Source organism: Chaetura pelagica, unplaced genomic scaffold (assembly GCF_000747805.2).
Source record: "Chaetura pelagica isolate M959 unplaced genomic scaffold, ChaPel_1.0 scaffold300, whole genome shotgun sequence".
Classification (NCBI taxonomy): Eukaryota; Metazoa; Chordata; class Aves; order Apodiformes; family Apodidae; genus Chaetura; species Chaetura pelagica.
In genome coordinates this window covers 775,774-793,494 of record NW_009951945.1, presented here as the reverse complement: position 1 = coordinate 793,494, position 17,721 = coordinate 775,774, and the positions used below count along the sequence as shown (strand labels likewise).

Here is a 17,721-nt window from a genome sequence, read left to right as displayed (position 1 = left end):
TATATGAGGACATATGAGATGGGAAGAAGATTTTCCTACCAATGCACGGTGCTCCAGGATGCAGCCTGTAGACACTGAAGTTTGCTGGACCTGTAGAGGTGGACTGAGAGAGAAAACCTTCATTAGGAGACAGCCTCTAACGAGTTGTGAGGGAGGATAGTTTGGGAGCTGTCTTATTTTCCTCTCCTATGACCATATCCATGGAATTGGTTAGTTGTTCTGAGCACTCTGTGTGCGGGGAGCGTTGTCTGGAGACTGGCTAGTAAATTTGACAGGCTTTTTATTTTCTTTATTTTCATTTAAACATTTACATCACATCTCATTACCTTCTCTTGGCTGTAATTAGAAATCCTGTGGAATTAAGAACCATTAAATTCATTGAGATTCCAGCCTTGGGAATTTGCCCAGAGGCACGCAGCTTACAGACCTTCACAAAGCTTCAGTTTCCTGCAGTCGTCTCCCCCTCCCTGCTTCATCCAAGCCTTTGTAAAAAGGAACAGTCTTTTCATTGTTGCTAATTAATTGCTCTTGCCAACAAACAGATGTTTTGCAGCCTTTGAAGACCAGGAATAGCCAGGTATATAACTTCTGCAGCCTTACACTGGCTGTCTATGCTTTTTTGAGAAAAAAACTTCTGAAGCTCAAGAGAAAGACAAGTTATTAAAGCCAAATAAAGAGTTACAGTTACTTGGAAGAATATGTTTTTCCCCTGCATTTGATTGGATTTGTATTCCCCTCCCTTTACCAACATTTATTCAGTCCTGGGGCACAGCAGTCAATGGACTGAAAAAGATATTATCATTCAAGGTATCTCTTCAAATACTTTATTTATGTATCTATAAATTGTATCTGAGATGCGTCGACCTTAAAGGCAGTGTTAAGCAAACCCCCAAATCTAACCCTGGACAATGCAGGGGCAGAGATTCAGGCTTGAACCCCACCAAGCTGAGCCCTGTAGCCAGGAGAACCACTGCTTTGTTTCACCATCAGCAATTCCATTCGCAGCCTAAGGTCTGTTCTTGTGTCCTCCTTCTCTTGCGTAGGGTTATTTGGGAAAGCTGTTTGGCAAAAAATTGCTGAGACTTGTTGGTAAAGCTAAAGATAGCAGTTAGTATGACAGAATTGGTGGGTCTGGGCACTTACTTTTCCCTCCTGTTGTCTACATTATTAAAAATGATCTCACTGAAATAAATATCATCAATCATTGCCAGCTGCAGTTTAGCTAGAGTGTAGACAAGGACAAACTGTGTGCTTTCACTGCTTGCAGACAGGAGCTGTTTGGACTAGTTTAACTGCAGAGCAGTAGAATGCTGGGAGCAAAGCAATCCTTTTTCCAGGAAGAAAGTGTATTTTGCTATCAAATACGGCATGGAAAGCAGCTTTCACTGCTGCCAAGGTTGTGTGGGTACAGAGCAGAACTCAGAAATGAGTTCAGAAAGGGACTGTCCACCATGTGGCAGGCCACTACTGGGAGCTGAGTATGGGAGTGCTCTGTTAATGGAGGCAAAGACCTCTCTGAATTTTAACTTCCATGTCACTCCAGGCTACAGTGTCACTCTTGATGTCCTGCATCATAACTGAGAGCAGCTCGGGTTCAATGCGAGTCATTTGCTGGGCAAAGAAAGAGGTGTGTTGGGAGAATGTTTGCAGCTGTGTTGCTTACTATCAAAATATTGATGGAAGGGAAGAGGAGGGTGCTTTCAATGTGGCTTTTAAGAAACTAGATGGGTAGGATGAGGTGCTTATAAAATTCAAATTGATGGGAGTTGAGAAGGGCTCATATTTAAGAGTGGGCAGCAGAATTGGAGAACACCTGAGGAGAGATAGTAGTCTTGAAAAAGTGAGTGAACTAATTCCAAATTCTCTTTTGGGTACCCGTTGCTTTGGTTTCTGGTATCCAAAGTGGAGGTTTTTTTGGCATGAATTCACAGGTGCTTAGTTGCTTCACATAAGCATCTGTTTTGAGGTTAATAGTTTGAGGAAATTGGCCTGAATTCTGTTTTGTTTTTTTTTTGTAACAGCCACATCTTAGTTGTTGCCACTGTTTTACTGTTACTTTATATAAGATGCATAGAACATGAGGATACTTAAGGTCAAAAAGGACGCAGTCAAACATGATCACAGAAGGCATGTGAGTTATGGGGAGGGAGGACAGTTAGCAGGGACATATCATCTGTGTTTCCACAGGGTCAGTGGCTCAGCAGCATGGACAGGTTCCCTGACAGCCCGTCAGATTTGAGACCTGAATTTAGTGTGCATGGCAAAGAAAGAAGCAGGACTGACGGTGACCTCAGCAATTATAGAAGTAAAAGGGGAAAAATGTGAGTTGGGATACTTGAGGCTCTTATCAAACTGATGAACTTACAAAGAAGGCCTTACTGATTGCTGTAATTAATGTGCACATTCCTCAGTGTATGGGCCTTCTTTTGGCTATCTCGCTGTCCCCAGCCACAGTGCTGGGACAGCAAGCACAATTCAAGGTCCTTACAGCTCAGAGGAGCCACAGAGGAGTCACTTCACAGTCTTCTGTGTGGGAGGAGGATTTTCAGCATGTCATTTGCACAGTTTCAGTATCTGAGAGCCAGGGAAAGGCACAGGCACTTCCCACCTCAGACAAATTTCAATTAAAATTCTTCTTCCAGGAGTCGACACCGTATCTCAAGAGAGGCTAACAATGTGGCACAGAAATGTGAGAGCATATTTGAACAGATCCCATGTAGAAATTTTAAGCTCAGCAGACACAGACTCCTCTTTTGAGCCCAGAAAAAGATGAGTTGGGTTATGCAATTGCTGGAGCTGGCATAAAACCAGCTGTATGCCAATTACCAGCCCATATGCAAATGCTTGTACTGAAACACAGGATGCAGCTGGACGTGGGTCCGGGCACCCTTCCAGGATTATCCCAAGCCACATTATGACAGTTTTGAAAGAGGAGGGCTCTATGGAGCCAGTAATTTTTTACAGCCTTTCAGAAAATGGAGGAAATTATTGCTACATCCAGAACTTCACTAATTTTTTTGAAGGGAGAAAGAATTTCTGCGTGTTGATGCCAATCAGGATGTATTTGAGGCACCTGGACTCCAAGAGAGAAGGCCATCAGTCTGTTTGCCAAGTGCACGGCCTGAGTGCCAGATGTGCTTGGGATAGGAAGTAGGCTTCTTGAAATTGTCAGTGGCTGTATGAAAAGAGTTAAAAAATAGAGCACCAGATAATGCTAGAACTGAAGCTCCTGGGGATGCTCAGGGAAACCCTGCTGCATTCAGATGCAGATTCAGATGCCCCTTGGCCTCCTAGGGTTTCTGTTCCTGCTGCTGCTTGACTTGCACGTGAAAAGCTTGCTTGGAAAAGGTGCAGCAGCAATGGGAGAAGAACTGTAAGGCAACACTTACAGGATGCCTCTTCTGAAGAGCTGATGCCAGGAGAACAGGGACACAGTCGTCTTACAGTTACATATTTCAGCAAATGGAAAAGATATAAATTAAGAGATGCCACCAGCAGACATGAAACATTACAGGTTTGATCAAAATATTACATAGCAAATATCCTGACAAGGAGAGTAATTTTATAATCTTCTGTCTGTCTTGGCAACACAGAAGTGAATCAGCCAAAGGCATGTAGACTCCTTCTGGGTGGAGAAATGATATGAGCATCCTCTGAGGAGAGAACTTTGTAAAAATTAGGGAAAAAAAATTAAAAGAGGTACTCTCGGTACCATTTTTCCAATTTGGCCCAAGAGATGATATGACATATAAGGTAGTCTTCAGTGGAGAGCTGGTTTCCTTAAGGGTTCAGTTTGGCTCTGTGAACTTCATACCTATTAGGTGGCTCTGAGCACCAGCTTCCACTTTTTCTGGCCTGGAATAGGATGCTCTCTCCACTGCTGTCCCATGTCTCTTCAGACTTCTTTGTTGGCTGCCTGCTCTTGACTTCAGGGAAGGAAGGAAGTGATATGAGTCCCTGTCAGAACAGTGGAACAAAATGCTTTAGGTCCCAGTGTCACACACTAGGACTCTGAAGAAGCAGAACAGTTGCTCATATGTGAAGGAGGACAGTTGCAATCTGACCTCCGGGAAGCCTTGACTGGTGGTTCCTTGTAGAGTTTGTGGGTGAATCTGCAGCCAGTGAAAATGATCTGGAGGCACTAGGAAACTATTCTGGAAGCCACTCATGTTGTTGTAGGGCTGGCAAATAAACCTACTGCCCCTCAGGAGCAGAAACCATTCATCTGAAGAAATGCTTCAATCACAGCAAAAGCTCTAGAAAAGCTATGAGGAAAAATGAATGTGAAACCATCATGGTGGGGCAGGAAGGGTGGTTTGGTTGTGTATTGTAGCTGCACCTTTACAAAGGCTGAGCAATGTGATGGAAGAAGGATTTGTTGCAGCTATAGGGCACAGGTAGCATTTCCAGAGGCCAGAAGAAGTGATGCTAGTTCACTAATCACTAGTGACACTAGACTAGTTCAGTCTTCACTGAATAAATTTGGAGGACACCTGACACAGAAAGCAGGGGCTGTGTCATGAAAACCTGCGAGGCAAGCACTGATAAAGCTGCTTTAGGTTATTATACCGGGTTCTATCCCACGGGATGCTCACCATTAAAGATGACCAGACAACAGAAATTAATACCAGTACTGAGGTATCCATCAGAACCTCCAGCTTCCTGGAGCCCACTGGGACACCAGGAAGACTTGGTTTGCCCTGTTGGTGCACCCAGTGCGCTGCACATAATCTCTCCTTCTGCACCTTCTGGCTTCCTTCTCAAGGATAAGAACAGGGTAGATGAAAGATTATTTGTTTTGGATTCAGCAGTTTTTAGTAACTTTTGAATAATCAGATGCCCACAGCTGTGCTTGTTTGCTGAAATCCATACTCAGAGGTTTGGTTTTTAGAACAACTGGAAGGAAAGCTCTGCCAAATAATGGTGTATTACCAGAGGACTCGCTGAAGAGGCACGTCCCAGCACCTCTCCCTGCTCATGCTGACTGGGATGCAGATGTCCCCATCTGATGTGACCTAAGGCTGTGCTGCGCTACGTGAATGTTAAGTGGCTCCTGTGAATGAACTGACTGCATATTCCTGATTGTTGGTGTGTTACTGCTCTTCTTGAGCTCTGGAGCTTGCCTTCTGGGGTGAGCTAGCGATGTGTCATGCTCATAGACAGTAATTTGAAACTCATCAGTGATTCATTACAGTGACTTAGATGAATACAATCTTCTTTTTGCTAACAAAAATCAAAATATTGAAGGGCAGCAGTTCTTATTGAAAGCTATAACATTTCTTGTTCCAGATGTCCCCTTTGCATGAAATGGGGGAGAGTGACAGTGACACAAGTTCTGTATTGAAAATACTTCTGCACTTCTTTCTACACACACATGGCATGCTTTCAAATATATGTTATCTTCCAGATGGGTGTTTTGCATCATCAAATGCTTATCAGTAGATGAAAGTTTAAAATTAAATATGCTTTTTTAAAACTTGAGAGTGTGGATGCTTATAGAGTGTTGCAAGTACAGTGACAGTAGATGATTAATAATCGTAGAAGGACAAAATAATTTAGGTTGGAAAAGAGATCTAGAGGTCATCCGGTCCAATCTTTTGCTCAGAGCAGGTCTAACTTTAGGCAGGGGTCTAGTTGTTTTATTATGAAAATCTCTAGAGATGGTCCAGTTAGTCTGCTTCTGTCCATCTTACCACACGTTTCTACCTCCCTCCCTGATTTGGAGGTACCCTGAGGAAGCCACATGGATTGTTACAATGTTATGTTTTGTAACTGTCACCCCCCCAACATTTTATGAAGAAAACAGTAATTTAAGCACTTCGCTGCCAACATTGGGAACAGAATTTGACAGGACAAAGACGTGAGACAATTAACATGTCCTTCTGAAAATTAAGATCTCTATAACAGAGTTAACATATTATATTAAACTCCTCGCCTGCAAAGCCAACAGGGTCAAACAGTTTCAAAAGCTAGTGACGGGAAAAGAAACAAACAAAGGAGGTGAGCAACATAGTGAACAGCTACTGCTGCTCTTGCGGTTAACATCTGCAGAGGAAATGCTGGAGCTAAGGCTGGCCATACAGCTTTGTGTCTACCCTGTTGTTAACTAACATCAAGGGTATGTGATACTGGTGGCAGGTGCATGGTGAAGGAAAATTATGTTGGTAGGAATCAGTACATCTTTTTACTCCCTATTGTCAAGCAGAGGAATTATTACAGGAGCAGGCAAGCCATGTCCACAATGGAGGGGGAGGAGGTTATTTAAATGTAAGCCTGGGCCTAAACACTTTGAGCAGTCAAGATCCAAGCAGGCAGAAGCTGCTGTGACCATTGCCAGACGGGTTAAATTGTGCAGCCACTAGCACAAGTAAATCTAGCTGGATTATGGAGAGAGACCAGTCTCCTTAGTACAAGCCAAATGTGTTGAATAAAACAAACTATACCAAAGAAAGAACTGTTTCTTGTGAAAAGAAGCACATCCTCAAATGCATTCATACCCAACTCTTTTCTTCCCTTTTGGATAGGCAAGAGTTTTTGTGTTACTTGTTTATTTCAGCTGCTTCTACTCTCTTCCATAGTATTTTGGAATTCTTTCTCCATGCACTGAACCCTTTGGGGCCATGGCTGTATTTTATTACAAAGTAACCAGTTAAATTATTTGACATCTTAATTTTGATGAGGCTGTGAGAAAAAATTCAGGGCATGCATAGACAGAAGTATAATCTGAGCAGATTCTAATATCTTTTTTGAGTTGGCTTAATATGGCTGAACCTGTTCAGGAAAGAGATACTCCCTTTGGGGAGATGGCTGAAGAAAAAGTTGACCAGGGCCTGTTGTTGTCTAATGAAGTAGCTAAATGACTTGCAAGGACCTTGTGAGCCCATCTTCACACACGTTTGCAGTGAAATGGTGAAAAGGTACCCCATCAAACTCAGTGAAAGGTAATCAAATGACTCCATTTTTATTTAAGCAGCAAAATAGGCAGCTAGATTTGGAAGATTTATGCTCAGGTGCTACAGTCCAGTGTTCTTAGTTATTGAGCAGCTGGAAGTACAGACCCACAAGCTAGGCATAACACTGAATGCTTTTGGTAGAAATAAAGAGTATCTTGCTGTTACCATCAAGCCTTGAAACTGACTTCCAGCTAATGACCCAAATAATCTTTACTTGAAATTGTATAATTGAGATCGAAGGCTGTCTGGGGCTTCTAGCTGGTACACAGATTCCACATCCGTGAGCTTTTGAGTATGGTCGTTGAGCTGAAATGGAGAAGGTTAAAACTCTCATTTTCATTACCAAGCTCCCCCCATCTCCCAATACAAATGTGACATTTCAATTTTACACAGTCCAACTCTTCTTCAGTCATCTGTATAAAAACTTCAGATCTTGATTGATGATGGATGAGCTATTGTCTTCTAAAGCACTCAGTTCTCATTACCCTTTAAGACATAGCTTATTAATGATGGACCTGAAGTGCTTTCCCACTGGGTCATCAGCAATCAACTGTGCTAAGAGATCAAAAGATTTGGTTTGGCATGAAATTTCCAGGCCAAAGCCATTTTCAAATAATGCACTCAGCATCTTGGAGAGTGATACAGTATCTGACAGCAGATCTGCATCACCTGGGTGATGGTGGCAAAGATGCAGAGTTTCAGCATGTGAAGATGCTTCAGCTCTTATGGAAGCTGACCTTGGACATGAAGGTATCATCAATGTGCCTTATGTAAGAAGTATGTGCAGTGAACACACCTCCACATGGTATGATGTAACAGATGGTTGTTTCCTTAGAAGGGAGCTTGGATACAGAGTATCTTCCATTTTGCTTTTGAGGTGGTTACAGTGGATGTAGCCAGTGTTTTTTCCCAATTAACTGCTTTCCCTTTCTTTGTCAACTTTACAGCTAGTTCTTTCCCTCTCACTGTGCCCTTTTCCAGTTCATTGTGGCAGCTGGCTTTATAGCAGCGCAGAAGAGCTTTTAATTTGCAACCTTGATTAGCAATAACAATGTCATAACCAATTTTGAAACAATTTTAGAACCAGATTCTGTTGCTAAATAGGTGCCTACAGCCCCCACTGTGTATCAACACACAAGTTACTTGCACTTCCGGATATGTTGCAGAATATGAATATGTTTTTCCAATTTAATCCGTATTAGAAATTAGATAACAGACCATGAGGGATTACGCTGTACACACACACAAAAAAAATAGTCAGCTGAAGAAAATGCCCTTTTAACAGATGGATGAAGAAGAGTTCTTTCCATTTTTGGTCTAAACAGACAGCCTACTTGAAGAGCTAGTGTCTCTGTTCATTATTAATAGGGATCTTAAGCTTCTGGGGGCTGGTAATGCATTTTCACTGACTCCAGTCATACTCTTCATTCTATTCAAATACATGTTAGGAATTTAGCCCCTTTTTTAACTTAGCAGACTGAGTGTGAACTGTGTGTGATGTACCTACCTGTGTTCCATGGCACTTTATGGAAAGAGTAAGATTCTTGTGTTTTCATGGTTGCCAGAGACCTGTATGTTTCCATTTCTCCTGTTAGTATTTTAAGTATTGTATGGTAGGCTGGCTCAGTTATGTGGTAATAGTTCTGCTTCATCACTGGGCTAATGGAAGCAAGAAAATAGCAGATATAACAGATAATACATTTCTGAGTTAGCTTCCTGAATAAATAACCATTTAATAGAATTTTAATAATATGCAGATAAAAGTTCCCCACAATCATTTGGCAGCAATAAGCAAAATAATTACAGAAGTCAGTGGTGAGTACACTTGTGGATTTATTTTCCTGTAACTTTGGTTACAGAATTAGACTGCTTTTAAGCCAGGAAAGTAGTTCTAATAAGGAAGATAGGTACATTTGTCTTCACTTCAGAATCAAGTGGCAAAAGACCTTGGAGAGACTCTTTTTCTCAGAGCTCTGGTTGCAGCCCTTGTGCCAAAATGGGAAATGATGATAAGTCTGGCTATCAGTACCTTACAGGAAGGTGTCTAGAATAGCCTGACACCTTTAGGAATTCTTTTCCCCATGAAAGCCAGTGAGACTTGTGCATCAAAATCCCCTTTTGTAACTGTGTGCCTGAGCAGCAAAGAGGTCCCAGGGTAATGTTTGCTGCCAGCACGGTACGGTCAGTCTTTTAGGCAGCAACTGACAGAGCCAAGTTCTTTGCCTCTTGTCCCAGGCAGCAGTGTTGTACTGAGACTGACAAATATCCAGTGTCACAAAAAAAATTCTTAAAAAACAAAAATGCTTTCCCCAGAATGGTATTTAAAACATGTTGCACTGTGAGCAGCCCTTTTTAGTGCTTCTTTGGCAAAAACTTGTTTCATCCTTTGCAGCAGGTACCACAGAATTCACAGAGGGTCTTGTCATTCTCTTTCCCACTCCAGTCTCAGAGAGAGTTCAGTGAAGAGGCACTTCAGATGTTGCACACAGGAGGAAGAAGGTCTTCTTGCCTGGCAAAGATGCCTGCCCTTCTCCTCCTGTTGTTTAACTTTATCTCTCATTTTCAGCGCTGTAAATTAAAATAAGATGATGACTTTATGATAATGAGTTCATTGTACAGTAACTCCATTGTATATTGATTACATTTGTGCTTCATTTGCTTAACATGTAACAGGATTTATTAGGTCTTTCCAGGCATTGTTCTTGCTAAGAGAGGGCAGAGAAGTGCAAAATGCATTTGAGCTGAAGGTAGTGAAGCCAACGCATCTGTGCTGATTTACACATGCTGAGGACTTGGCATAAGGAAAAGCAGGATAGCAGCTTGGAAGGGGAAGGTGGAAAGGGAATGAATCTGGATCCACACTGAGCAGGAAGAGTCAAGCACAAGTACTTGAAAGATTGTATTAAACTTTGATCTCACGCTTGTTTAATATCTGTAAGAGCCCATTTTTTATATTATTACTCAGGTTTATTAGTGTATCACAACAAGATGTAAACTTCAATCCTGTCACCTGTGACAACTGGTGCAGTGCAGGGCATGTAAAGATACTTGCACTGTTTTTGGGGAGGAAAGACAGCATTTCAACGTTTATTATTCAGTGATGAGGGAAGGCAGAGCATTTTCCATGTTTGCTTTTAGCAAATCACAGGGAAAGCTGCCAGCTTTCCTTACAGTACGGAGGGGACACTTTCTGGTTACTTTTGTGCAGAAAAAAGTGTTTCTCCATGAATTGAAACTATTAGAGTTACTTTTAGCATGATATGCTGCCTGCATCCAAGTTCCTAGCAGAGAAGAAAATTTGATAGGTATTGCTCTGAATGAATGCTTTAAAACCCAGACATTATGCCAGTGGCAGGTGTTCAGATGTACCAACTGCTAGTGACACTGTTTGGAATCATGTGCAAGTGTTTAAGAAGTTATGGATGTCAATTTTTCCATTTTTCATGGCTTGTTAGATGTTATTTTGAATCAAAATCCAGGCCATAATGAATTAGGTAATCCCATAGAGCTGGGACAACACAGAGAAATAATCAGTAATCATGTTTTCAAGTGTTCTTCTATGTCCTAATTTTTCGCGAGAGAAGAATTGCTAACAGATGTTGTATGGGTTTTTGGAGGGATCATAAGAATATCATACAGAGACATCATTGCTTTATCTCTAATCTGGACTCTTTTCTGTATAAGGTTATTATTATTATTTTCATTTTTAAGCCCCTTTTCAATGAAAAGCCAAGGTTTTAAACCAGATGTTTCTAAGAAATAGATAGTAATACTCTGAATTGATTAATATGGTGGAAGGATGTATTTACAGCTGATCCTTTATTTAATATGTTCTTTACTTGGGGGTTACCTCCTCTAAATGCTGTGGTCTGTAAACAATGACATTTTGAAAAAAATACACGGTAATTCCTTTCCTCTTGTTTGTCAACATAAGCATTTCCATTACAGCTTTTGAAGGTTTTCTTGGGAAGTGAGGATTATCAGATGACCTTTTAATCATTGCTACCATAATGTCTGTGAGAAGTGTGACACTCCTGGCTGTAGAGCACCTCTTAATGTCATTCTAAGGTGCCATTAGTAGCTAACCTTCATTCAGCATTTCTCTTCTGAGGCTGGAATCTCTGACACTAAGTGGTGCAGGAGGTTTTAGCTGCAGAGCTCCTGTTGACATTAATGAAAGTCAGAGGGATTGTTCTCTGCTTTGGAAATACAAGAACCAGGTAAAGGAAAGAAATTGTGAATTTGAGCAAGAACTTAGTAACAAAACACCAAACAAAAACAAATGAACAATTAAAAAAAAGTTATTCCTTCAGTCAGCCCTGATGTTACAATGAACAGCTGCAAGATCATTTTCATATTGGGACTTGACAAATCAAGTCTGATAGAGATAGGTGAACAGGCAGGTTTTTTAAACCAAATGATATAAACATGAACATTAAAAAAAACCCAACAGAACAAACCCTTTCATCTGCTCAGACGCCATCTTCCTTTGACACAAAGCTTCTGGTGAGACATGTCACCAGTGGCTTTGGATCACAGATATTGAGTATTTTGGATCATGGTATTACAGCAGCACAGTCTGATCAGAAATTACACTTTTCCAGGCATCACAATGTCTGGAGCTTTTTCGTATACTCTGGGCTCAGAAGATTTCTGGCCCACCAAAACACATTCATTTAGTGTATGTTTTAGTGTTCATATGTATTAATGAAATATGGTCTAGTGTGGTTGATTGCTTGTGTTTTTAGAAAGTCAGTTAAGTCTGGAAGGTTATTTTACCCAGAAATAGCAGCACTTTTCCATACTTGATTCCACTGAACAAGAGGTAAACCCAGTAACTCTAGCAGCTGTCTTCAGTGTCTAGTGTGGCTGTCTTCATCAGCCTTCTTCTGCATATAAAGAAATATTCCTATAAGCAACTTTCCCTCCAGTTTTCAGAGTATTAAGTGAGATTACAGTGAGAATTCTTTGCATTTAAATTTCATGCTCTCTCTCTTCAGTACACAAAGCAACAATGGACTTAATCCGCTGTATATGTAAAGTCTTACAAGTCTGTTGTCTTGTTCTTTTATGCAGAAATACTGAATGGAGGGGTGTATGTTGGCCAGAACAAATTTCTTTGCTTCGCAGACACCATTCATTGGCAAGATATCGTGCGTAACCCTTGGGCCTCCAACTTCACTTTGGTTCCAACGAATGGCAGCTCAGGATGTAAGTACTGATTTTATTCTTAGCCTTGTCATCTGCTCAGTATGAAACAGTATAAATACGACCACAGGTTTTCCCTGTTCCTCTCTCATGGAGAATTGTATTTGTAAATCGTCCCTGCATTCCTCACTGCATTCTTCAATGTTGGCACACTGTGTGTAGGAGCACAGTCTAATCTTGAAAACACTTTGTCTCTAGAGAGTATTTATGAATATCATACATATGCTGGTTTTTCTTTTGTCTGTTTTCTCTCTTCTGTGTATCCTTTTTTTTCTATTTATTGCTAAAGCCACAGTGCTGCTGAGGAAGTGCAGACATTATTGTTTGCTTTGCATTTGTTCCTGCTACTCTGTCTGGTCCTTGAGTCACAATGGTCTGTTTATGACATCATAATTAGCTGCTGGAGTAATTGTGGCACAAGCTTTAGGATATTCTGACTTTAGATGAGTTATTCTGTTGTCTTGTGCGTGCCTGTGAAGAAAGAGAATTTGCAGAGGATGGAGTGATCTTCACAATATAGCAAGTATTTATGGTTTTAATGTTACCTCTATTTTAATGTGCTTTGCTTCAAAGTTGAACTTTGATTTAGTTGTTAGATCCATTTCTCTATTTCCCTTCCCTAGAGTTATTCACCTTCAGTATTATTTTGATGATTCTTGCAGCAATAATCAATTCTAGTGAATGGTAGTGACAGTGATACAAAGCATTGAGATAAAACATTCCATAATACACTAATGTGCATTGAAAACCAGTAGTGTGCTATTGAACAGTACCCTTGGGATGTGCCAGCATTGAAATTCAGGTATAGGCTGGGAAGAAGTTTAGATCTGATGTCAGGAGTGACACCAGCAGCAGATATACTGTTCTCAGCATCCTCGCTATAGGGACATTCAGAGTGGCTTACCCTCTCCTAAGGTGTCCCTCAAGGATGTATAAATGATTCATTGCCTCTTTAGCTTCTGATACAGCTTCAGCTTTTCAGCTCTATGTTAGGAATTCTGAAAACAAATTGAACTCTGGGTAAATACCATTTGAGGAGTCCCTTTGATTCCTAAGCAGCAATTTGTTTTTAGCCAAGTGCTTTGTGGTACAATAATAGATTTTCCATATGGGCAACTTGCTTTGGTATGTCTCACCTGCTACCCTCAAAACCAGAGCACAGCTACTTGAGATAGAGCTTGTTCCGGGAGCCTGCCAGACTCCACTGCTCCTCCATCTTCCAGCTCCAGAGCTGAGGTTCATCTCTTCTGCCTTCTGGCTGGAAACCTGACATAGTTGTAATGTAGCCAGCTATCTTATTTGCATATTAAAAAACCTCACCACTGGTGATGATCAGTTCTAAACAGAACTGATACAATTTTTGAAAGTTAGGGAATGCCTGAATCCTTTTATGAGTCATTGCTTAAACAGAAAAAGACTTGATTGTTACTCTGTTTTGTTCTGTTGTTGGTTTTTCTCTTAACTTTAGCCTGTTCATCAAGACAAATGCTTCTGCAACACCAAGGTAATAAGCTCTTTTAAAAACACGACCAACATCAATACTATCTTTTTGAGCTAATGATACTGGTAACTCCAGAGGAATCAGAAAATAATAAGTGCTGAGTACTTTTGGAATCACACCCTGCATGTAATAGAGGCAAATATTAGCTCACTCTTTTGAATGTATGTACCTAAATCCAGTTTTCTTAAAACATTTTCTCATTCCTTTTGAGTTGTTTTCAAACATGGGTAAGGAACAATTTGTGCTTTGTCATTTGTGCTTGATAAACCTGATAAACAGCATTCTTTCAGTGATGACTGAGGGCTGTGTAAGGTAGCTTCATTAAGATAGCCACCAAAAATTTGCTTTCTTTTTCCTTACCTTGGATGGAGCAGAGGCCAGTTAGACTGTATTTATTTTAATAAACATGCATCTTTCTCCAAGAAACTGAATTCCATCTCAATACTTTTAATGAGTCTTGTGGAGTTTGATTGAATGATCTAATCCAAACTATTTCTGTCTTCATAACTTATATAAGTGAAAATAGGAACACCATTAAACAGAAAGCCAACAGATGGCTAAAATGGTTGAACCAGGTTGTTAAGGCTTTGGGGAAAAAAAAATAAATTCAGGTACAGAAATCACCATTTAAAAGAATCTAAAATTAAATAGCTGTGTGGTTTTATGTGCATCTATTAGACACACACCCACACACATAGGTGTGTGTGTGAAATATATATATATATATAAAGTCTTCAAATGAAATCACTCAAATGTGGAATCTTATTACTACCTATCAAGAGTTAGGAGAAAGGGAATATCTACACTAGTAGTTTACAAAAGAATTAAGACAAGTTCTTTGTACTGGTGCAGAAAGGACTTGAAGAAATGAACACGAAATGATAGCCCTGGCATGGAAATCAGTGTAGAGTATCATTAAATAAGGTATATGCTTCTCAGATTAGGTTCACATGTCACTGTTCATAATCTGCTAGGCAGTGTGGGTGCTTTCTGGGCCCAGCCTTGCTATTATTCTGCTGCTGCAAATGATGCTCAGTGCATCACAAAGTCTGGTACTTCTCTGCAAAGACTGTGAATCATGCGTTTTTGGATCCAGCATGTGTATGTATTTACTGGTTATTTTACATTACTGTATCAAATGGCCTGAAGTCACAGGAGCCTCCTATTAAATGCATATCTTGGCTAAGTTCATTGCAACTGAGTAAGTAGATGTTGCTTGGCATTACCAAGAAAATCCTAAGTGCAAGAGATGTCAAGGAAAATCCTCTGGGACTTTGCATGTCAGAATGAGTGGGTTTTACTGCCTATATGAAAACCTTTACAGGAGAGGGAGAACATTTGTTAGGCTGCATCAACCTGGGAATGTAAACCAACCAAACCTTCTGTGTCAATCTCAACGAAGTCCATGCTAATAGTAATTTAGGGAAGTTTGCACAAATGTGATCATGGGAGAGCCAGTTCTAGCCGTGACTGGCAGGACTGGAGGGTAGCTTGTGCCCCAGGATTTGATAGGCCTTTTGCACTGTGACCACCTCAACAGTGCTCCCTGGCAGAGAATATTTTCGGGACAAAAGGCTGCAAACTCCAGTGGATGTCAGAATCAGGCACTTCATAATTTCAGCAGGTCCTAAAGCTTCAACCATGGATCGATGTTTTGGCACCGCTAGCGTTGCTTCCAGCCATCAGTAGCATACATGAAATCTCACCCCAGGTGTCTACATGTCCAAAAGAAGGAGGGCCCACCTTCAGAGAAGAGCCCAATATACAACACTTGCAACTTTGCCTGCCTATTCCAAGGCAATCAACAGAGGAAGAAAACAAAAGGTAGAGTGAAATGAAGGTGCTCTGAAATAAGATCAGTCATCTGCCTCTGTGCTTGTTTCATACCTTGGATCTGTCAGCTCTGACAATCTCCTTCATTTACATCAGTGCTAGACAGAAGAGAATACAGTCAATGAACTCTGTGAGTAAAGATTTTCTGATTCCATTCTTTGCTGAATTTCATTGTCACATCAGTGTTAAGGAGCCAGTGGAAAAGGCCATAGAGTCTTAACCACTGACATAGAAATACTGCAGACATATAAATCCTAAGTGCTGCTTAGGATTTTTCTTTAGCCTGAAATACATTCTACCCGTTGCTTCATGTTCTGATCAAATGCATGCAGAAGAGCTCATGTTCGAGGACTTCGAATTACACAATCTTACTGTTGAGGTGAATACAGCCAGTGGCTGCCTGGCGCAGAGCTCAGCGTGTACCTCTGAAATGTAATAAATAAATGTTATACCAGGGATACCACATTCTTTTGCTTTCTGAGGGCAGATAATTCTGTGCCTGGCATTTCGGCTTCTACGCTGAAATATTTACTGTCTGCAGAGCCTTCTCATACTGGTATCTTGTAGCATAGTCTTTTAAATTTAATATTAAGTTTAAAGCAGCCTTCTCTTCCATTTACCTGAAATCAACTCTATGAAGCCTTAGGTTTTTAGGTTTTTACACTGGACATATTGCAGTGGGAATATCAAAAATGCTTTACTGTCTAGGGAACAAAATTTCCCCTTTAGGCATAATTTACTGAATTTGTTTCTGCACCGCTGAAAATCGGTTTCCTCTCCTTCCAAAAAATAAGCAAGGAATTCAAGCATTAGCAGAGCACACTAAAGCCACACATTGCAAGAGCATATTCCCCTGTTACCCCATCCACTTGTTGCATTTAGTCCCTTAACTGAGGAGCTGGAGCTCTGCCCTTCAGACGTAGAAACCTGAAGTGCAGTCCCTAGTGATGGTGCAAGAAATAAAGCAGGAAATAAGGGATTAGGCTTCTTGTGTAAAATGGCTCTAGGTTGGCAGATGAATCCTCTGACCAGCTTTAGTGAAAGTGCAGTGAAAACTCAGCTGCTTTGATGTGTCCTCAGTGTCCTCCTTTGGTAGTTAGCAGGAACTGGACTAGAGCCCTGTTCTGCCAGGTGAGGTCTTTTGCAGGACAAGGACTGTAGCATTAAATCAGGATTTTCAGTGGTGCATTATTTGGAGATTTTGTTTATCAGAAAAGCCTGAAGGGTTTGAATTATTGCCTTGAGGTCACTTACATAGCTAGTAACATAGATTCAAATAAATCTGTAATGCTGAAGACTGGTAAATGTTTGGTAATAAGGATGAAAATATTGGTTTCAATTTTCAAATTTTTTTTTTATTTGTTTGTGTGCTTCTGTATTTGCAGGACTGCATGTCAGCATTTGCCCAGAGCTGCATAAACTGAACTCTATGAAAATCAAGTATTTTCCGGAATTGAAATTTCTGCTCAGATTCTGAAATACAGTGAGATCTGTGGAAAAATTCCCTTCACTTGATCTGGTTTTCACCTGAGCCCCTGTTAGCTGTGAAAAAAGCTGGAATTTTTTGCAGGATATTTTTTCAAGCAAAACAATTTCAGTTACCTGCTATTCATAAAGCAGTACTTGTAGCTAATGGAATCTGGTAATGTGTAGACACCTCCTTTCTGAGCTGTGCAAGAAATACTTCTATATTGTTGCACCATGAATAGGAAGAAAAGGCTTAGTCTTTAGCTGTGTACCTGTGATTCAATAAATCCCATGATCTGTTCAAGGGAAATACCACTTTTAAATGCCTTCTCTCTTTTTTACCTATTGATTCATAGATATTTCAAAGGCAAAAGAAGCCTTGAAACTCCTTTAGCTCTGAGGCCCTGAGGGATCATCTGCTTCCCTGGCACTGAGCTCAGTCACTTTCCTAGCCACAGCCTATCTTCAGCTCACCTTTGAGTTTCAGAAGTAGCCTCAAGAGCAGCCCCAGGCCCAGAGCAGCTGGAGCCAGCATGGGGCTTTTGTCCTCTGTACACTCTTCTGGCACTGCTCTGAAGCATTGCATAAGTGCAGCTATGCCTCTAGAAGCTGTCAGTGCCCCAGTATTTAGAGATATAAGATGAGGTGCCTTTATGTCTAATTTGGACACAGTCTTAAATTGCAGATGATGTTGCTCCTTGCACTTTCTCCAGCTAGCTCAAAGAGATCTCTAGGAGCCAGCATTTTCTCCCTGCAGAA

At 40.8% G+C, this 17,721-nt stretch overlaps 1 protein-coding gene across 1 annotated transcript in view; it reads left to right on the top strand.

Moving 5' to 3' along the window:
* ERBB4 (v-erb-b2 avian erythroblastic leukemia viral oncogene homolog 4) overlaps nt 1-17,721 on the top strand; it is a 375,133-nt gene that overhangs the window by 158,878 nt on the left and 198,534 nt on the right. The window contains exon 4 of the mRNA XM_009996938.1: nt 12,030-12,164. Coding sequence (XP_009995240.1) covers nt 12,030-12,164 — 135 coding nt within the window. The remainder of the gene's footprint in view (nt 1-12,029; nt 12,165-17,721) is intronic.